Source organism: Xenopus tropicalis, chromosome 1, assembly GCF_000004195.4.
Source record: "Xenopus tropicalis strain Nigerian chromosome 1, UCB_Xtro_10.0, whole genome shotgun sequence".
Classification (NCBI taxonomy): domain Eukaryota; kingdom Metazoa; phylum Chordata; class Amphibia; order Anura; family Pipidae; genus Xenopus; species Xenopus tropicalis.
This window is the reverse complement of record NC_030677.2, coordinates 125,002,382-125,025,896: the sequence shown is the minus strand read 5'-3', so window position 1 is coordinate 125,025,896 and position 23,515 is coordinate 125,002,382. Positions and strand designations below refer to the sequence as shown.

At 35.1% G+C, this 23,515-nt stretch overlaps 1 protein-coding gene across 1 annotated transcript; it reads left to right on the top strand.

Annotated features, from left to right (window-relative positions):
• The first annotated feature begins 486 nt into the window (after positions 1–486).
• LOC101733619 lies at positions 487–21,642 on the top strand. Its single transcript, XM_004910802.4, has 6 exons — positions 487–693; positions 4,889–5,047; positions 11,791–12,108; positions 15,281–15,407; positions 16,918–17,025; positions 18,511–21,642. Exons 1-6 carry the CDS (start codon positions 630–632, stop codon positions 18,614–18,616), a joined length of 882 nt encoding a protein of 293 aa, XP_004910859.1. The 5' UTR covers positions 487–629; the 3' UTR covers positions 18,617–21,642.
• The last annotated feature ends 1,873 nt before the right edge of the window (positions 21,643–23,515 follow it).

Here is a 23,515-nt window from a genome sequence, read left to right as displayed (position 1 = left end):
TACATTTATACCATTGCATGAAGATAAACAGTACCAATCATGTTTCATCGAAACATCACACTCTATTTATGCATTATACTGTAATCTTGGTGCCCATAGGTTATCTAAATGTAACAATGAATAGATTGATATGTAGCAGGTAAAGGTTAAAAAATGTGGGTATATTTGCTAAATTTCTTAGCAATGTAATGGATGCTCCCTTCCTCCTAACATCTAATGAGTGTAATTCTGCCCAGTTTGAGCAATGTAGTTTTAAAGGCAACATTTTTCCACGACATGCTCATTTGGCCATTCCCATTCTTCAAATATTAGCACAATGGCTAAAATTACAGTGCCATCTCCAGAAATAGATTTTAAGGGTGTTTGCTAGATACCGGCAATTGCAAATGAGATGTAAAGTGCTGCTGTCTCTGGTATTTGGAAGCAATCTGTGAGTTTCTGGGAATGGGTAGTACAGTATGGGTAAACCTGCAATATATTATTTGAAGTAGAGTCAAGTTTCACAGTTCGGTTCAAGCTAAATAGTGAACACAGAATTTTCTTTTCTATGTTGTGAGTCTTGTTGCCATTGAGTTGGATAAGAGATTATTTTTGCTGAAGACGAGCATCAGAGTTATCAGAAAAATACCATGAAATCATTTGGAATTTATTACCTCATAACTACTGTCTTTCTTGTTAACTGTGAAACACAAGGTGAGTTCCTATTTATGTGGGTTTTCTTTCATTTAGGCATAGTGGGTTTGTGAGCAAGTGACAGCCAGCCCTTTTACTTTTACTGAGCTGCTGAATTAAGTTTCTTTGGCATAGTGCTGCTTTTGCAAGGCTCAGAAGATAATATTAATTGCCAAAGTCAAATTCCAAAATGCATTGTGAGTAAACATTGCTGTGATTATGTTACTTCAATTTTCAACTTTCAGAACAGCAAAAAATTTTATGTTTTTGGATTACTATAGAAAAAGTTTCACGTATTCAGTAGAAAATGTATAATACTTTAAATATAAACAATAAAGTACAATAAACAGAACCAATGATAAGCAAGTCTTTAAGCCCCTTATTTTTCTTGATGTAATATATTTAATTGGTTTATAAGCAGAGAATTTACATCCTTCTAGAAATTATAGGTACATATAAATTCTAAAATTAAATAAATGGAAAGTGGTCTACATTTTATGAACTATGCCTCTATGTAACCACAATGGTTACAATGCATAAAAGTATGAAGTATATGGATATATATTTGTGTTGTGTGTGGATATATACTGTATATACTGTATATATATAGATCCTATACCTGTATGTATGTGTATGCATATATATATATATATGCATACACATACATACAGGTATAGGATCTATTATCCAGAAGGTTTGGGACCTGGAGTTTAAATAAACCCAGGTCCCAAATTAGATTGTTTTGCCACCAATATGGATTTATGCAGCTTAGTTAGAATCAAGTACAAGGTATAGTTTTATTATTACAGATAAAACTGAAGTTGTTCTTAAAAATTAGAATTATTTGTATAAAATGAGGTCTGTGGGATTTGGAGTTTAATGCATAACGGGTTTCTGGATCAGAGATCCCATATCTAAATATATAACACATCTCATATAACACAATTTAACTCTTGACTAGTTGATTTTTAATTGTTTCTGTAGCTGCCCCTAAAATATACAGTAAACCATTTGGGGAAAGTAAATCCTGTTACATTTATATAATCGCTCAAAAAAACAGAATATCTGTACCAACCACATTTTTAAACTGAATGATAAGGCTTTTAAATCTACTGCAGTCTGTTTAATTGGCAGTTTCAGTAGTGATGCTTTAACATAACAGGTAAAAATCTAAATGTAAAATTTCATTGCAGGATATAATGTAGGCAATTCATAAATGCATTTATAGAAATAATGATCATTATTTCTATTTCATTATTCAAATTCTAGGTGAGAATAATTCCACATATACAGAGGAATTTATTTGAGAACCAAAACTTTTTTACCGGGCTGCAAATACACACTTTCTTCCAAGGCTGAACAATAGGAAAAGGGTAGATTTAGGAATGCCTTTTAAAGCAAGAAGTCTGTGGTAGTACATCATTTTATTTTATATCTATAAAAGGCAGTCTCATTTTCTCATACAAATAAAAGCAACAAAAACAATTTTACTAGCAAAAGGGGCTGAGCAGTGAGAAACTTTGCAGCCCTAGTCCTGAGAGGGGCGGGAAGGTACAACCCCACAGTCTGAACCCCCCCCCCCACCATGAGCACAAGTCTGCTGTATTATAGTTTAACCTGCTGGGGTAACTCAAAGTGATAACGTCACTCATAAAAACAAGAAAGGGCTGTACATGACGGAGGGCCCCAAAGCAATAGACAGAGGCCCAATCGGAAGGCTAGTTAAAGTTAATTTGTAATTGCTACTGTACCTTGAATACTCCTGAAATTCTAGCAGTGTTTTTATAAATGTGAGCAAATCTCCCACCATGAGGGGATGAACCTAAGAAAGCGGTACACCTCTGGTAGTAACTATATGTGCAGTACATAAAATAGTCTGAACTAAATAGAAACTGTTCTCTCAATTGAAAAGTCAAAAGAACAATGGTAAAATTCCCTTTTTGTGTGAGCAGAGAACACATTCTTTACTGACCCTATAATTTCTAGCAAGTACATTCATTAGGTGCAAGTCAGTTGTGTATGCAGGTGCAGAATGTGAAGGGAGCCATGGAAGTACCATCTCTTTGAAGGAGAAATAAAGCTTATCTGAAGAAGTAGGACAGAAATGTTGTGCATTATGTTCTAGACTTCTGTACCAGCCCAAGGCAACCTCGCCCTTTAGCAGTAAAAATCTGTGCCTCCAAAGATTTCCCCAGTATCTCCCCATCTTCTTTTCTGCTGATTCCCTGCACATGCTCTGTGTTGCTATCACTTACTGAGCTTAGGGACCGACTCACAATATACTGTATATACTTATAACAGAATTACACAGTGAGGCTTTGCTTTATCTTTATTTAATGTACCTATTAAAACCTCTACTTTGTTCTTGTTTTGTACATATGTGAATCGAATATAACAATGTTCTTGGCTAGCTCTCATTTGTGAAAAGAAACTTCTGGTTTACTGGTTGCTAATTAGTTGTTATTTAAGGGAAGATTGTAGTAAAAAAAATCATGACCAAGCTCGATGTTCCTGTGTTTATGAAAAATCTTACTCAGGAAAAAAAAGTTACTTGATGATGAAGATTCACTTCCCCTGACTTTTATGGCATCTCAGTCATCTTGGTAAATTGCAGTAAAAAATTGTAATTGCAAAAATAGTCATTGCCATTGCTGTGAGCAGCATGGCAACTGACTGGAAGTCAGCTTTTTGTTGTCAAGTGCAGTTGTAATACAAACAAAAAAAGCTAACATTTTGATTGGCAACTACGTTTAACTTTTCTCAGTAAAAAACTTTGGCCATGTTACTTATTCCTGTAACTTTAGGGTTTGATTAAGCTTGATACGACGGGTGGAATAGATAGATGATAAATCGATAGACAGACAGACAGATAGGTTGGGATACATTTTTCTGAAGTATTCCTAGCCATTTAGTTTATATCTGTCAAACTGATCTATTGACCCAATAGAGTTTATAGGCCAATTAATATATGATCAAAAAAAACAATGGACGCACTTTCCTAGGTGATTGATCTGAGATGGAATACTCTTCATTTAATAATTTGATAAATCTTACAATTTTTAAGAATCAGATGACCTGTTAAATAAACAAAATCAAAATATCCCATGTTTTAAAGCTAAAGAAAGTAGATATGTGCTCCTAGAATTTTCCTCTGGCCATTGGTGTCCATTCTGTTCTAATGCAATTTCTATAAATTACTACTAAGTGGCATAACCATGTGTGGGTACCCCAGAATTACAACCATGTCCAGGCTGGCAGTAGCTCCATGGATCCCCAGAATCTATAGGAGCATTTTTCAGTTAAAGAGAACTGCTTGTGCAACTATCCGGAAGTTCAAGCAAGGACAAATGCTTTGATTCGTAAATAACCGATCATATGTTGTAGATATCTGGATATCACCTTTGCTCTTTAAATTTAATTTGTCTTCCTAAACTAAACATCCATACTGATTTTCCTGATTACCTTCTAACCTCTGGGACGCTATGTAACGAATCATTAGACTTTAAAAGTATTCTAAAATATTGATACTAAAATGTAGGTACCGTGCATAACTGGTCTGTTATATATTTATGCACCGCACATATACAGTTCAACAATATCATATCCTTATTCCACATCTTGTTTCATAGCATTAATAATAACAATAGTTAAGAGATATATTTCTCCTTTTTTTATTGTTGCTTATAAAAAATTAAGGGGAACTTTTACCATTGCTGCCTTGATAAAGTGTATATTGATTTTTCAATAGGTTTTACCTTTCATTGGCCAAGGAAATATCACAGATATCTGTAAAGTCATAAACTAGTGCTGACAATTTTCTCTCACCAGTACAATTGCAAGAAAATGATATTCTGGGTGGGTGATAAAATTATTGACAATATAGTCTCCAGACTTGCTGGTTAAGTGTATTTCAGATGTCTGCTGGGCAAATAATATATATCACTATAAACACATATAAGAAATATAACCTGCAAACGTGTCTGAAAATGGTTTATAGGGACAGCCATTTAGCTTTGAATTTTTATAGCATGATAAATCTGTCATTTGTCAGATTTTCAGCACAAGCGGTTGACAAATCATGGATTGGTTCTTGCAAACCATATTGCCCTGTAAAAATATGACCCTCCACCTTCTGTCATTCACTGCAAAGGAATATATGAGTAATCAGGGAACCCAGCATTTGAATATTGATTTGTTTTTATGTTTTTATTCACAGAAAATGTTTCACTTCAAGTCCCCTTGTCATCTTCTTCTTCACCCTCTATTCCTGTTCCTGTAACAAAGGAGAGCCCTGAACTAAGTCAGATTGATCAGATGATTAATATACATGAAATAAGCACAGAACCACCTGAAGCACTGCCAACAAGAGAAACAGGTACTGTTAACCCTTTCATTGCCAGCCGTTTTGTACAAAGTGGAACTTCTACTGCCAGACAGTTTTTGAACATTTTGCACTGTTTCACTTTAGGGGCCTTTCCTCGGGGGGGACTTTTAGTTTACCAAGGAAAACAATATATCGTTTTTTTCAGGACAAACAAAGCTTTTAAAATTTGGTAGAATTTTGGTGTAATTCCAATTCTTTAACAAGATATAGGCTTCTTAATTTCTACAATATTAAAAAAAATCATATTTTCCATAATATAAACACACATACCAGAAACAAAAATTATTTTATGCACAAAAATACAACTGATTTGGAAAGTCCTGTGTCTCCTGAACATGCCAATACCAAATATATATAGTTTTAGGGAGATTTCTCACTTTTCAAAAAGGTCAAAAACTCCCAGCAGTACACTACCAAATTTCCAAAGCACTGCTTCAGAAACCTGCATACTTTAGATTTCAAGGCCAAAAATTCAACTAACAGCATCTTATCTCCCACATAGCATTAGGTACCAAGATAAAACACCCTAAACTTGAACGCCAGGGGTCCACTGAACAGTTTGATGCCCAATATGTATAGGTTACCTAAGTATGTGGCATGTAGGGGCCCCAAAGTGAACATAACCCCATATGATCTATCATTTCTGTCATTTCAGTTCCTGCAAAATCAACACATTTACATCATTATATGTGGGATAAAGCTAGTAAAAAGTACGTTCACCCCAGAAAGTCATATATTTTTGGAAAGTACACATTCCCCTGAATTCAAAATGGGTACCCATGTACCATGTTATGTAATCATACCCCCATATGATGTGCCATTTCAGAAAATCAACACATTTCCTTTTACTCCAAAGTACCAAGCTGCAAAGCGTTCTTAAGTTTGCCGATTTTTATAATATTTCAGAAAATCTCCTAAAAATGTTGCAATTTGCCACATTTATCTCACACAATTTCTTGTGCACAAAGGCAAATCACCCAAATAGGAACACCTAAGGTCTACTGAACAGTTTGATGCCCAATATGCATAGATATACCAAAGTCTGTGGTATGTACTGACCCCAAAATAAAAATAGCGCATAAGGATTGCTTGCCTGCCAACTCAGCTTTTGCATACAGAGCCCCCTGTCAGCGTATTATGTGCTGTAACACCCCCAAACTATACAGAAAAACCCAGAAAATCATATATTTTTGGAAAGTACACATTCTGACAAATCCAACATGGGTAAAGAGTCCTTTCTACACAAAAGTACCAATCTGCAAAGCTTTCCTAAAGTTAGCTTTCCTAACTATTCAGAGACCCCCAGAAAACCATATATTTTTGGAAAGTACACATTCTGATGAACTCAAAATAGGTAAAGTTATTTTTGTACACCAAAGTTACACCTGGCAAAGCTATGCTAAAAACAGATCAGGAATACTAATATAGGGAGAAAAATGCAATAAAACCACAAAAATTGTGCAAATCAGCGAAACAACAAAATAAGTCACAAGACAGTGTAATTAGTGGTCAGAATATCTGATCCAATAGTCACGCTGTCAAAATAAACAGTTTTTAGGGAAAATAAACTAAAAACGAGTGGTAAAATGGAAAAAAATACAAAAAAAAAGTTTGTGTATACACATAAAAGTATAAGTATGTAAAAGTAGTGTGACAGTTTGTGTGTGTATATGAGTGTATATAAGTGTATATGAAAAATTAAAAAAAAAACAAAAAAAAGTGCTAAATTGTGTGCTGTATGTAGGTATAAATGGTTGTAATTGTGTTTAAGTGAGTGTAAGTGTGTAAATGCAAAAAATAAAAACACACTTACCTGTCCAGAAGCAGGGACCGCATGGCTGGTCGTCCTGCTGTAGCCCTGGTCAGTGGGCCGGCGCTTGGGGGGGAAACAGAAACCAGGAAGCGGGGAGCAAGCAGCAGACACGATGCGATCGTGTCTGCTGCTTGGAGGTTAGGCCTGCCTATTATAGGGATTAATTATAATTTTGTTGGGGTCGTGTAGAAGGTATTGTTTTTTATTACAGAGAAAAGGGAAATCAGTTTTAAAAATTAGAATTATTTGCTTAAATTGTAATTCAGAGCTTTTTGGATAATGGGTTTCCAGATAAGGGATCCACACCTGTCTTACACATGAGCAATAAATTAGTTTAGATGTTTATGTGTTTAATGTAGTTTGATATCACTGTTAGTCAAAATGTCTAATTCACAATAATGTAATTCATACACAACATACTGTATACTCTAGGGAACTAAATGTGATTACTGCATATTTGACTACTTCAATAAAGCACTTTTGGTAAAAAAAATAAAATAATAGCTAATGGAAAAGTACTTGTCTCTTGGACCATTGTGTTATCCTGACTGCAATGACAGTATCAGTATAAAAGAAGGATTGTTTAGAAAAAAAGATGTTAAAAAAATAAGTTGCTTGTTGATTCATGGATGTATGCTCAAAGCAGTGACACAGTCTATGTAGTATCATGTACTGTGCAATTATGTACAATATTAGCAGAGTCCATTGCCATTAAGTGCCTTTATTCAGCATGTTTTGGTGCATGCCATCAAGATTCATCATGATTATACAATCCAATAAACTCTACCTATGCCAAGCATTAGCTGTGACATGTCGTGAGTAAAGATGAGCCTCATTGAAATATCATGCAGATTGAAACTGCAGAAATACATACAATGTATATTAGTGTTTGTCAGATGCAGAAGGGGTATCCTTGTGTCTTATACTCAGATTGTAAGCTCTACGGGGCAGGGACCTCTTTCCTACTGTGTCTCATACCACATGGCACTTATATATTTATATATATATATATATATATATATATGCATATATGTATGTATTTATTGTATTTATTATATCACTTGTCCTCCCTGTGTGTAATTTTGTATTCTGTAAGACTGTACAGCGCTGCGTACCCTTGTGGCGCTTTATAAATAAAGTTATACATACATACATACATACATACATACATACATACATACTAGTTTAAGAGAGCACTGCACACCTGGCCCTTTGTATGAGATATAGTTTAGTTTAAGATAAAAGATAATTAATGGTTAAAGGTTAATGTCTATATATTAATGTTGAGGGATTATTAACACAACAGCTGTAACTGTAAATTATGTTTTTACAAATGCTACCGCTTTAATAGTAGCTAATGGAAAAGCACTTGTCTCTTGGACCATGGCATTATCCTAACTGCAATGACAGTATCATTACAAAATAATAATCAATTAGGTAGACATGAGTACTAGAGAAAGAGAAGAGGACCCAGTGTAATAGGGAGAGTTAAATCATTTGTCAGTTGGCTCATATTATTATCTTAATTAGAATGCCACCATGAATCATTCCAAGTCTTACTGATCATTTAAAACATTAGCAGAGTCTCTAAAATAGCAGAACCACCATTTTGCTCAGAAATTCATGTTAAGCTGTAGGTTTTAGCTCAAGCTGTAGTAGTTAACAAACAATGTAGCCTGTTGATTTGTGGTTGTATGCTCAAAGCAGTGACACAGCCCATGTATAAGTGTGAACTGAACTAATTATTTAGAATATTAGCATAGTCCCTTGCCATAAAGTGCCTTTATTAAACATGTTTTTGGTACATAACTAACCATCACCAGGATTCATCATGTTTCTACAATCCAATAAACCCTACCTATGTCCTGCATTAAGTGCCACGTCTGAGTGAAGATGAGCCTTCTGCATCATATTACATGTAATAGTAAGACTTTAATTTCTGAAATATAAGTGTTATGTCCAGGTGCAGTAGGCGCATCCTTTTGTCTTATACTAGCCCTTAGGGTCATTTACAATGCAAATGCAGTGAGCAAAGTGCAATTTTAAATGTTTTTTTCCCATAAAGCCTATAAAAAACCTATAGTGAAAGAGATTTCACCTGCAGCTTACTGCAACATAATGCATGAACATAACTGCACTTGTGATCATAAACTAACTTAACATTAAAGAAAAGACTAATGTGAAATAAGGATAGAGAGACACTGTCTACTACAGTGATCCCCAACAAGTGGCTTGTGAGCTCTCAGTGGCCCCAAACCAGGTAGTTATCTTTGATATCTTGACTTGGTGGCAAGTTTTGTTTGAATAAAAACAAGACGTACTACCAAATAAAGCCTCCTGTCAGTGATGTGATCAGTGATAAATAACTGAATGTAGCACAGTTTACAAGATTAAGGTATTCTGATCCTCTGGATTTTTCCCAAGCTTTTTATATTGCTGTGAAGGTGTTTAATTGAATAAGACTGCATACGCACACAAAAGTGTTGTGGTTTATATTTCTATTTACAATATCTTTACTGCCTACTATATTGTGAGTTGTATTTAAACCTTGAACACTATAATACACAACAACCATTAAGTAACCATTAAACAAGACAAATAGCTTGTTCGTGTATTTTTTAATTTCAGCGTCTTGAGACATAGAGCTTTTTAATTATCAGAACCAATTCATTGGGGCTTTTCAATTAAAATAACTCTGTTCAGTATGATTTTAAGACCTGTATGTGAAGCTAAAGAGTTTGATTTGTAGCTTTTTAATTTGCCACAAGGCTTTATGCAATTCTTTTTAGCACTAGCCTAGCTTGTTAAAAAGGTTCACTGAACTGATGTAAATTTTTAACAGCCTTTACCAAGACTACAATACATTTAATTGTTCAATTTCTTTCCTGTTGATCAGCTACCATTAATTATAAATTATTTTTTTTTACACTTGTAACATTTTTGGTGCCTGACAAGGGTTTTTGTCTCGGGAAATTCAAAATAAAAAGCAGACAAGAGGTTACTTCATGTAAATACAAACACAATCATTTAATATATAAGCACCGCAACATTAAAATGATCCACATAAATTCCTTTAGTGGCCAGAATTACGATATGTAAAATGTGTTTATTCACTTTATCAGAGCAATGCAGAGTGTGGAATTGTATAACCGACCCCTATAGCAGATATTTTATTCCCTGCCCCTCTTTTATGAAAACTAGACTATTATATAAAATGTCTATGCAGGCACAGGGTCCTTTATCCGGAAACCTGTTATGCAGAAAGCTCCAGCTAATAGGAAGGCCCTTAGACTTCACTTTAATCAATTAATACAATTAATCCTTTTAGGAGGCAAAACAATCCTACTGGTTTTATTTAATGTTTAAATGATTTTTTAGAAGAATGGCGATCCAAATTACGGATAGATCCCTGATCTGGAAAGCCCCAGGTCCCACGCATTCTGGATAACAGGTCCCATACCTGTACTCCTATACTATGTTTGGTTTTTTTTGTTTTTTTTTAAACCATGTATAAAGTCGTTTCCACGAATGTCAGGCATTTATCAAAAAAATCTGAAGTGAAAAGGCACGTGCAGGAAAAAGTTGCAAAAAGATTGAAAAAAAGTGCAATTTTTTGCCTTGTCGCACAATAACCGTGACTTTTTGACAGAATACTTGGGTTGTTTTCCATAATTTGGATCTTCATACCTTAGGTCTGCTAAAAAAATAAACCAAGTAGGATTGTTTTGCCTCCAATATGGTTACGTATGGCTTAGTTAGGATCAAGTACAAAGGTGCTGTTATTATTACATAAAAAAGCAAATCATTTTTAATATGTGAATTATTTACAGTAATTAATATGGAGTCTATGGAAGATGGTCTTCCCATAATTCAGAGCTTTCTGGATAACAGGTTTCTGGAAAAGGGATCCCATACCTGTATAACTTTATCATGAATTAAATTACAGGACTATGTTACCTTTTAACTTTTGTCATCATGACCTGCTATGGAGTGCTGTATAGTGATTTCTAAAAGTTACAGGATTTCAAGGTCAAGGATCTGGAATGATAAAAGTATCACATGGAATGAAGAAAGTGTCACATGACACACACACATATGCATGTGTGTGTGTATGTGTGTGTGTCTGTCTGTCATGTGACATTTTCTTCACTATACATACATATAATACAACAGCTCTGTTTCTAGGGTACACCAGGTGCCACAATATGTAGTAAAGCTCTGCACTTGCTGTCTGCCTATGGTAAGAATTGAATACATGGTGGGTTTACTACCAATTGACTTGTACTCTGCACCTACAGGTACAGAACCTAGCCATTGTTCAAGATACAAATGCACTGTTAGGCACTATGAGCACCAATGTAATAGTAAATGAGCTCTCGACCCTGCTGAGTAACCTGCCATCCTGTCTACAGCATTGAGAAGTAATTGTGCTGATGTATTTAAAGCAATCAGTGTTGTCAAAAAATAATAAATATCTTTGTTTGCAACTGTGGATTCAAAGCTTTGTAAAACAGTATCCTCAAGTTTGAAATATTTTTAAGGAGTTGGTTTGGTATCCTGGGTCCAACTTGCTATGCAGCATGAAGATTGTGTATGGTGGTCAGCAAAGACCTGATTAAAATACATTGCATTGTTTGAGTAGCTCCTAGCCCATATGGATTATTGTGGGCGACCATTAAATTTCTGAAATTTGATTTTTTACAGGATGTGGACTACTTATATCTTGTGAGAGAACATTTTTTGTGCAAACATTTATATCAAAGTATTCAGTAATATTTGGAGCTGTTTGACAACTGTTAACTAATTAATGTTTTACTTGTATTTTATTATATAAAGCAAGAAAAAAATGGGAAAATGAAATGAGAAAACTGAGCTTGTAAAGTATAAGGTTCAAATAACAAAATGTGTTTTCTTCCTATAGGCCTCAGTCCAGAACTTCCAAGCAGTTATCTATCACCTCTATCAGATATTACTCAAGCTTCCCAGGTGCCACAGCATCCACAAACTGATAACTCAGAGACCTCATTTGGCCTTGAGGAGACAAACAACTTGAATGAAATTTTTACAGAAGATGATAAACTGTATATTCAAGGAACCATAGTGCCAGAATTGAAAAATGTTGTCAAAGATTTTACCTCTGTGCCAACCCTGACATTGAATGAGCCAAGGGTGACTACATTTGGTCATACAAACAACGGTGTAATCTTAGAAGCAACAAAATCTTCCAGTGCACATGCAGGTAAGACAAAGATGTATTATGATGTTTAATTAAACAAATACTAGTTAATTTTAGCACTGCAATGGAGCATTATTAAATTCTTACTCCAGTTCATTCACTCCATGCTTCCCGGGTTACAGTATTTGTGGGATTAGAAAAAAATACGAGAAATATTGTTGTTGGCAGGCACTCCAATAACCCAGACAGTGGTGTTAAAAAGCCTATGATTAAGTACCCTATTGGTATGAAACGTGTAAGGCTGATGCCACATGTGGCGTTTTTACGCTGCGTATTTTCTAATTCTCTCGGCGGCTGAAAAACGCCTGATATCATCATCCATAGAAATAGCTTGAAAAGACGAGAAGCAAACCACACAATGCGGAAATACGCTAGAAAACGCCTCAGCACAGATTTTTCAAGCGTAGGCTGAAATACGCCAGTACTTGCAAAGCAAGCTATTCCTATGTATACGCAAAGGCAGCTGCCAGACCTAGCGGAAATACTCAGCGTTTTTTGCTATTTCGCACTATTAGCACCATGGCAATGGAATTTGCTTACGTCACCAGTACTAGGCTGAAAAACGGCATGTGTGGCTTGTGCGGCGTTTTTAGGCCGAGAAAAAACGCTGCGTAAAAACGCCACGTGTGGCATCAGCCTAAGGCTTTTCCTTTTTTGTTTCATATGGATTAAATAAACTACATAGTTTTTACTTATATTATGTCTGCTTTTTAACACCACTGTCTGGGTTATCGGAGTGCCTGCCAACAACGATATTTCTTGTATTTTCTTCTATTATGGCTCCCTTAAGCTGAAGGTCTGGGGCATGAGCACCTAAACAAAGGGTAAGATTTCTACATTTATTGCCCAAATTATGTGATTACCCCATGTGATATTTGTGGGATTGCCATACAGCCTTTGTAATCATTGTGAGGATAGCAAATATTAAGATCTGCGGCACATGAAATACTCAATAACACAATTCTGTAATTAGCAAAAAAAAGGACTTTAATAAGATTAATAAAGAAGTTGTTTTCACAACGGTATGGTTAAACATTATACAAGGTGACATTCCTCCATTTGCCCAGAAAGTCCTCTGCCACCAAGACACCTAATTTGAATTTAGCTTCCCGATCCTATTTCAAAATGGTTCATTTTGCAGTAATTATAGTGCTGAACGTAGTTTTGTCTCATTAGCCAACACATTTCTATTGATTTGAATACATGCTTTCAAGTTATATACAGAATGTACAAAGCTGAACCCAGTCCACTGACATATAAACATTAATATAATTAATATGTTCCCCTAACAGCTTTATATTATGCTTTAGCTAATTAATAGTTAATTTTTTTTTTATATCTATCGACATCTGTTATAGATATGGATATATAACGAACAACATGTAAAGGAAAAAGCATGTGTGTAAGGACTTGCCCTTAAGCTGAAAGCTACAAAATCTAATTATCCAATCTGGGCAGGATTTTGGGGATTTGGTTGCATTAGAAGTGCCACATTTTTTTTAATAGATTTTGATCTGCTGGGATGCCTGCAAGCTTATTCACATACAGCAATAACATTGTTCTTCCATCTTTCCTTGACCATCATATCCAAATACCCTGATCTAGTCTTTCTACAAGTCAAAAACGTTCCTCAGCATCTAAGGGAAAATCATTTGTATGCTGAGATAGAGAAGCTCTCTTTTCATGAATACAAAGTTACCATTTTGTGCTGGTCCTTGTTACGCCTATGCAGTTTTAGATTGACCTAATCCTGATGATGTGAAATCAATCCAAAGTTTTTTTGGGCTTTGCGAAGAACTTTTCTCAAACAATTGTCCCCATCACAACCCTTAGTAATAAGAAAGTTACTTTTTTTCCGAAATCCTGAAAGTGCATTTAAGGAGCACATAAACCCCCCAAAAACATTTAGCATAATAAAAGAAAAGCCAGTTTACCACCAGCAAATACAGATATGTCAGAGCCACCAAGTCAGGAAATAGCAAAGAACAAACAAATATTGCTTTTAATATCAATTATATATATCTATGATGGTTTTCATTCATCCAGGTCATGATATTTAGTAGAGATAAATATAAAGCAACAAAACTTTTTTTTGAAAATGTGTGACCACTCATTCAAGCAGCGTCCTTAGTTCAACTGAGTGGTTTGTTATAAAATGGCCAGTTCTTTAATTTTTTATAGTTTTGGAATTTTTTTGTCGTCTTCTTCTGAATCTTCTTCATTCATTAGCTAATATCTTTGTGGGTTTTGGCACCCAAATACATTTAAAGCTTTCCTTTTAAAATACCTACTTCCCCAAGCTACATTCTGTGCTACAGTACTTGCTTAAGACCCATTTCTTGTGTGTTGTTTTCTGAAATTACTGCTAGCTTTTTCCTGGCCCTTGACTCTAGCTGCCTGCCTGGATGTTATTATTGCTTCTAATGTCTGTCAGAACCCTTTAATCTGACCCTTTGACTGAGGAGGAAGTGAGTTGCTAAAATGCACTCTTATAAGTACAAGAACTTGAGCTGTAGTCAGGCAAGTGGTCAAGGTAGGCTGCAGGCAAAATCTAAATACCATAACAATAATCTATAAGTATTACACTGTTATAAGGTAAACCAACATTTGGGCACAACAATATGGAGAAACAGGAGGCCCTTTAAATTGCATCAAAGTCATGTTGTGGTATAGGCATCATGCAGCTTGATGATATTACAACCTCAGACTCACCATGATTTTGCTAAACATTTTTTTGTAATTGCTGCTTCATTTCTGTCTCATAAAAACATTTTCTGTCATAATCATTTCTGATTTCCTGACATAGGTAAGAACTGGTCACATAAAGTTCTGGGCCTTTAATGAACTTGATTGTTTTTCTCCTATTCTTTCTTTCCTGGGCTCTCATGTAACCAATGCAATACAGTTGCCCCTAACTAGTCACCCAATTATCTTAACAATATCTTTTCCCTCAAAACACCAAAACACCAAAAAATGTTTAAACTATTGTCGAGTCCACCGCAGTTGCTTCCCTATTCCCTATAACATTCCCCCTTAAAGCTTTTATTCTCTGTATATGTTTGGCACATGCATTGTGTACATGCAAGAGTAGTATAATACCAAAAATGCTTTAACCAACTACAAGTGATTTTGGGACTTTCAGGACTTGTATAACTGAATATATTTTCAATTGTAGGTATTGATACAAAAAGTAGAAGATTAAGACTTGAGCCATGGAAGATTGGCCTAATATCAGCAGCTGTGTTTCTTGCTGTTGAAGCTGTGGTGCTGATTGTCTACTGTTTTGTATGTAAAAGAAGAAGGTATGTCATTAACATTTTAGTGGGATGTACTGAACCAATTTGGCAATTGTGCTTAAGGCTTTATCACATTAAGGTAAATAGGTATGATCTAGAACTGATGCTAATTAAAATAATGTCTCTTCTGGGCATATGCAGTTCATATGTTATAAGAATGTAAACATCAATGATTTATACCACATAGATTTCAATTTAGATTTTTATTATTTTATTTGTACCTATTGAAAAAGTGTCACAAAATTATATATTATGGGGATTAGACAAATACTAGTTAATTTTAGCACTGCAATGGAGAATTATTAAGTTCTTACTCCAGTTCATTCACTCCATGCTTCCCGGGTTGCAGTATTTGTGGGATTAGAAAAAAATACGAGAAATATTGTTGTTGGCAGGCACTCCGATAACCCAGACAGTGGTGTTAAAAAGCCTATGATTAAGTACCCTATTGGTATGAAACGTGTAACACCTTTTGAAGGCCAATTTTGTGAAATTTTGGCAATTTGGGGTAAACTGAATAAAAACATTAAAATTAATCTTAAAATTGTCATTTTGTTGTGGCTTTAATTTAAAACATAATGCTTGTGCTAATCAGGTATGTATAAAAGTATAGCGGTACCATCTGCAAACAATGTAATATTCATGTAGGTGTAGTCTGGGTGTTACTAAAATGCATCAATTATTTATTTTTATACACAAAAGCCATGAATATCCTGTAAAGTATAAACAATGCTCAGTGATGTCACTTGTCAGATGGCCCATAAAACATGTGTATTATAAGAAATAATGTACCCTTTACTTTAATATATAAGAATATTAGAAACCTTGGCATTTCATGACTTTGCAGTCTGCAGCCTTATGCTACTTGTTGACTTCTAATAAACTTATCTTTACGATAACGGTACATTATTCTCTCACTCACTGTGTTTATAGGTATGGGATCTATTATCCCGAAACCCATTATATAAAAAGTTCTTAAATGCAAAAATGTAATTTTTCAGAGTCCTATTATTATCCAAATATTTCTTACTCACAAACTCATAGTATTGTGATGTGCAGTGTAGTCAAGTATCCTATCCCTTATTACCCCTTCCAAAAGCTTTCCTACCACTTATGTCAGACTAACAGACCTACAGTTTTCAGGCTGAGAACGGGATCCCTTTTTTTAATAGCGGCACCACATTAACAATTCGCCTCTTGGCACTAAGCTGGACCTCAATGAATCCTGAAAGACTAAGTGAAAAAGTTGGCAATCACAAAGCTAAGCTCATTTCAGGCTCATGACTATAATGGAATCAGGTCCCATGGTCATGGTGGGGCCCAGGGGATAAGGGGCCTAGATAGTGGGGTCTGAGGCATAGAATTTCCTCACCCCCAGCCACTTTATAACTGCAATACCATACCTATGTATGCATTATTTTGTAGACTGAAATACACATAATTTCATTTTACCAGACTGACCAATGCAGTATAATGGCCAAACAAAAACTTATTTAAAATATTTTTATACTTTTAGGAGAGCCATTTTAACAAAAAGCTGTGATCAGGACAGTGAAGCTTGTGAAACAATCAATGTGGAATCCAATGACAATACACTGACAGGTGTTGATGGAACAATTAATAGGTGAGTATGATATGAATATTATATTCATAAAGCCCATAATATAGCATGTAAGACATGTAAAACGCATTTATGTTTTCTGACCTGATGAACCAACTTATGGATCATTATAGAAGATTACAGCCTTATTTAATGTCTCCTGTTACCAGTCCAAATGAAAAACTGCTGTAAATGATATGGCATACCCAGATAGTTAAAATGGTGATCATACTGACCTCAGAAATCTAAAACCAGTAAAGGGAGGTCACAAGATTGGTATCTACCCACATGATTTGGGTATCTACCCACAATGGTACAGTGACTTCTAAAACATTAAAAGCCTTCTAATACACTACTGGGTTTATAATTAGTTATGAGCTAATCTATTCGCGAAACGGATTTGTTGCACGTTTTTTTTTTTGTCGGGCATGTTATTTTTTGGTTGCCCGCGTCCTTTTTTTTGTCGCCCTCACTACACGCAACAAATTTTTTTTTACGGAAGTATCACAAAACAATGACGAAATGCGGAAATTCGATACAAATCCATGGCTGGTGAAAAAATTTGCTCGTCACTTGTGATGAACGAATCTGTTCCTTTTCGCTTCGCATAAAATTCACAAAACAGCAAGAAAATTTGCACCCTTTTTTATGCGACCGCATCCTTTTTTTGACACGAAGGCGCCCAACAAAAAAAAAATTTACACGTACCTTTTTTTTCCGCAACAAATTTTCATGGAAGTTTTGCAAAACAAAACGAAATGCGGAAATTCAATACGAATCCATGCCTGGCGAAAAAATTTGCTTGTCACTATTTAGAATTATTATATATACAATAGCATTTACTGGTCACTAGTGATGAGCGAATCTGTCCCATTTCGCTTCGCCATAAAATTCACAAAACGGCAAGAAAATTCATGAAATGGTGAAGAATTGGTGAAATGCATTTGTCGCACAATTTTTTTGTCAGTCATGTCTTTTTGTTTGGTCGCCCGCACTTTTTTGACGCATCCGCACCCAAATTTTGATGTGATTGCACCCAATTTGACATGACCGCGTCCAATTTGACGCGCGGCAAATTTTCACGGAAGTTTCATGAAACAATTCGCCAATGACGAAATGCGAAAATTAGCTGTTATTTTTTTGTTGCCCGCGCCCTTTTTTTGTCGCCCTCACTACACGCAACAATTTTTTTTTTACGGAAGTATCGCAAAACAATGACGAAGTGCGGAAATTCGATACAAATCCATGCCTGGCAAAAAAATTCGCTCATCACTACTGGTCACCTGTTTAAAAGCAAACCTCTTATTGGTTGCTATGGGCAAACTTAGTGCATTTTATTGCATAACCCCATAAGAATGCTATCTTTCACAACATAGAAAATGGCTTTTCTTTTGTAAGCTGCCTCTTTTTTAAAACAGAGTTAATGGGGGGGGGGTGAATTTAAACTTCATTTAAGAAATGTTAATTTTCCAATGGTAGACTGATAATATTGAAATATATGTTGCTTAGGTTACCTGCTCAGCATACTGGGGACAGCTCACAGTCTACTGGCTATCAGGAAGAGCAACAGAGAAGAACAGTGCAAGATGGCCATGTGGACTATACATCTGTGTGATTTTGCATTTATGTGAAGTTCAAAAGTTCTGGAAGGACACTAGTAGTTAGTTACTAATGCAGGACATTATTATTACTCATCTGCCCGTAATTGTTATTTATTGCTTGGGTTACCACATAAAAGGAACCGGTTTATAACACAATTTTTTTTATACATATATATAAAATGCTAACTGAACCATGTGACATGGATATTAAATGTATATTCGTCTTGTTATGGAGGATCTACTTCACAGATGAAGCTACTCTGTACAGTACTGTAATTTTTCTGCAGTTGTAAAATTGGTACAGGATAACAAATGAGTACCATTAAGTGAAATACATAGCACAACATTCTTGTGAGATATATACTTTTTTGTGTTTTTGGCAGAGGAGATTGTCATAGGTTGATATAACACTGAAAATGATCATGCAAAATATTACACTATAAAATATTCACACTATACATTTCAGTTACTACTTTTACTATACTTTTTTAGTCACTCCATGTCTGCTGTATCACATTTTTGCGCTCTTAAGAGTTGTATTGGTTTGTAGAGATATTTACCAAATATCCGTTTCATTATAAAATATCTCTACAAACCAGATCTAGGCAGTGTCGGACTGGGAACCCAGGGGCCCACTAGAAAACCTTAGACCCTAGGCCCACTCTCCAAACTATTTTTCCTCCTTTCCTCACCAAACCTCTTAATTCTCCTAGTCTCTTTTATTTACATGCTAACATTTATTCTTCCATCCAATTCTCCTCTTTTTTACCATTCAGAAATAGGGAATGACCATGAAGCAGGCCAAATGGTCAGGAGCAGGAGGGCCCACTGACACCTGGGCCAACCGGGAGTTTTCCTGGTATCCTGGTGGGCCAGTCCAACACTGGATCTAGGCAACCAAACTAGTGTTGCAGATGTCCTAATACTCCTTGACTGACTCCCTGATGAGTTAAAGGGCCACTATATACATGAGTTGTGGTTAGTACATGTGATTTCCCATACTAGTATAGTTTTCTAGTAATGTTCTGTGCAGGTTATGAGAAAGTTAAGTGACTCCCTATTGTACCTCTGTAGGTGGGAAACCATTAATGCTGGCTTGTATTTAGCAACATCCCTAATGCTATGGGATCATGCCATCTGGACAACAAGGCACAAAGCAGTTAGCTTCTTGCGAGGGGATTCTAAAACAGATAAGGAGGGGTTTAGGTGGTGATAGGGAAGGTTGCAGCCAACTTATGCAAGACTAAAACTGCAAAGTAAGTCAGTAGTAGCTTTAAGGAACCTCAGAAGAAACGTCAAAATAAAACAGAATTCACAACAAATAAATATTATCATTAGACACGTACCATGGGAAAAAGTAATGAAAATTAAATGTATAGGGTATTTAATGTATAGTTTTGCCTCAGGAATGGATGTTGGTAAAATGATGCAATAAAAAAAAACCATAATGTGCTTAAAGGGGTGGCCATATTTGCCACCCAATTATCAGTATATAATCGATGGCTTGATAAGCAACATTGATTTACTTGTTTTCGAACAACTGATTTCCCCAGCTAAATTAACTCTTCAGATTAAGAAATCAACTACTTGTAAGTTAATGGATAAATAATTGTACAAGTATAGGATCCATTATCCGAATTACGGAAAGGTCATCTCCCAAAAATGTAAAAGGCAAAATGTCTTTTTTATTGTCTTTTTCTATGTAATAATAAATCAGTGCATTGTACGTGAGCCTAACTAAGAGGTAGAAGGTAACAATGCTATTGGGTTTATTTAATGTTTAAATTATTACAATTATTACAATTTGGAGATCCAAGTTACGGAAAGACTGGATTGGACCTGGATAACAGTTCCAATACCTGTAAAACAGTTATACTGTATATAGTAACATAAAATTTAATTCAAGTTAGTCCAGTGTAATAAATATGTCTTTGAAAATGCATGTAAGACGCTGAATTAAAACCACCTAATATATCAAGTGTAAAGTGAAAGTAACCTTCTCTTTAACTACATAATAAATATTCATATTTAATCTTTTTAAAATATAAATGTAAAAGGTCACTAACAATTCTGATTTGCTACTGATGCCTTTTTTGCAATTTTATGATTCCCAGTATGGTTATCTTGCTGAGACACCTGCTGGAAAGAAACGAAAACAATCCACTTTCATTCTCTCCATGGGCAATTTATATTGTCTGCAAAATAACTGAAGAAAAAAAAAATAAAAAAAAAACAAAACAAAAACATTTGTTTTGCAGGGGGTACACCGTTAAACCACTATAAAAATGTAATAACTAGCTGCTCATTTGCATAGTTTGCAAAGGAAACATTAGTTTCAGTAATGATTTTTATGGTGTACTTTTTAGTTCTAAATTACACTGTTTACACACCATTTACAATTTTATTCTTGAACCAACAAATGTATTGTTTTTTAGTTGTAATATTGGTGAGTAGGTGCCATCTCAGTGCATTGTGCCTGATTCTGAGCTTTCAGAAGGAGTCAACACTACGGGGCAGATTTATCAAAATATGAGTTTAGAGCTTAATACATAAATACTCACCCAATACACACCCATGTTATATTAATTCCTATGGAATTTATAGAAGTGTAGAAGTTAGAACTCACCATTTGATTAATACACTTCTAAAAATCCCATAGGAATGAATATAACGTTGGTGAGTTTTTGTGTATTAATCTCTAAACTCACATTTTGATAAATCTGCCCCTACTCATTAGAACTGCTTTCAGAAAAAAAATGAATTTCAATGCAGGATTCTGCTGGAGAAGCTCTATTAACGGATGCATTTTGAAAAAAACATGTTTTCCCATTCCTTTAAGACATCATCACTAATTTTATCTGCCATGTGAATGTATGAATGATGTCAGCAAATTCTTGGGGGAGGGTCAATGCTCCTTTAACAGCTCAATTTCCTGTGTTTTGTAGTTTTATACAAAACCTTAATTGTAGTTGTAAGACAGTTTTTGCTATGTATTTCTTTTTTGTGAAAGCAATAAATAAAATAATATTAATAATGCGCACACATGAATAGAAAATTATTAATTCCGGATTAAACTTAAACCTCATTGGAAAAAAAATCTGCATAGCTATTGCCATTGCACTTAGTTCCAGTTACCGCTAATGGAGACCACTGGGGGGCTAATACAGGAGTTCTTGAGAAAGAAATATAATTTAGGAACCAGGCAGGAAAACAGAAGCCACTGTAAATCACCACTTGGCTGGAAAACATTTAGAGAACATATTGTACAGTAATGATGTGTGGGTTGAAAAAAAATCCCACCTGCACGCAACCCTAACCCACTCTGTAGCTACCCACACCTGACCCAGCCCGCTGAGCTATATATATATATATATATATATATATATATACCCGTGCCCGCCCCACCTCTGATGTCACAGAGGGGCATGGTTTCTCTTTTGTATGTATTAAAACTCCAACATGTGTAGGTAAAATTTTAGATGTTACTTTTTCAGGGCTTGAAATTATTGTAACTTTCCTTCTCCTTTAAAAGTAATATTTATATATAGCATAGGTATAGGACTGCTGCACACACCTCAAAAGGGGAAAGAGCCCTGGTGCCAACAGAAAGTGTATATAAAAATTTTTCAAAAAAATAACTGTTGCACTCAAGGGAAAAAACAAGAAAACCTTTAGTTAGATCAATGTTTTGACACTCATCGGGGCAAAATTCTAAGGACAAATACAAAACACTTTAATAATTTTACTCCGGAATTATAAACCACTTCAACTAATTAGCACAATACATAGCTCTTTAGACTTTTCTATCATTAGTAAGTAAGCAAAATTCTGATTTATGATGTCTTTTATATGATGTATAGATATTCTGTAAGATGAAAGGCACATTGCATTCTTCAATCACATGGCTCTATAGCACATACTACACCTTTAACTGCAGTTCTGATAACCAAACATGAATCTACAGATAAAAAAGGCTTGTCAAATGCTATATCGTTTTAACAACTAAAAATTAGAGAAATAGTTCACCTCAATAAAAGTCTATGTACCCTGGTGTGTTTGTGCACGTTGGACTTTCATGCGTTCGCACTGCAGCAGTACATGTACAGTCTGGCGTTCCCTGTGTACAGCATTGAGGTCTGCTGCCATGGGTACAAACTCACATGGCATTAGCAGCTGTGTTGCTGTGCAGTAAAATACTGTATGTAAAAATCGACCACAAGTCAAATGAAAATGAAAAGGCCCATGGGTATGTCCCTTTAATTTAAATTTAAGCGGATTTGTATTACATTAATCACCTTAAAGTATATTCTTAGATATCTCTCAACATTTATACTTGTGAGCTAGTGAGACTGGTTATGTGTGTCTCGCAGGAGACTAGAGAAATTAATTATAAGGCTCAGCAGTTACAGCAGCAATGTGCCTTAATGATAGATGGCAGGGTAATATAGTGGGTGTGCATTTTGGGTGAAGACAGAGCTCATTCAGAAAAAAAAAACATTTAATATATGTATGCCTTTGTTTAAGTTGCCCTTAGGAAATTCCTTAGATTCCAGAAATCATGTTCCTTTATGAATAAAAAAAATAAGAAGAAAGAGCATATTGTAATTAGTTTGTAACCGGAATAACCAGCTGAGCTTCAGAATATCTTACACATACACAGATATACAGAGTTTAAATATGTGTAGCTTCTGTCCTTTTTGTTAAAAAATGATGTTATTTAAAATATTCTACAAAATACACTCTAATGGGCATTGAATGTAAAACTGCTTGATAAGCTGTAGGAGTGGTTTTGATCCCCTTTAAAGGAAAGGTGTGTTCACTATAAAGAGTGATCTAAAAGTTATTTAAATCCTTGTATGCCCACTAGCCTGTGGTACTTTTCAGCATATCACACACAAATATAAAATAAAGCC

Coding starts and splice junctions, on each gene's coding strand:
- LOC101733619 (XM_004910802.4), top strand. CDS start 630: ATGAAATCATTTGGAATTTATTACCTCATAACTACTGTCTTTCTTGTT. Junction 15,408..16,917: donor TTTGTATGTAAAAGAAGAAG/GTATGTCATTAA, acceptor TTATACTTTTAG/GAGAGCCATTTTAACAAAAA. Junction 17,026..18,510: donor GTTGATGGAACAATTAATAG/GTGAGTATGATA, acceptor TATGTTGCTTAG/GTTACCTGCTCAGCATACTG.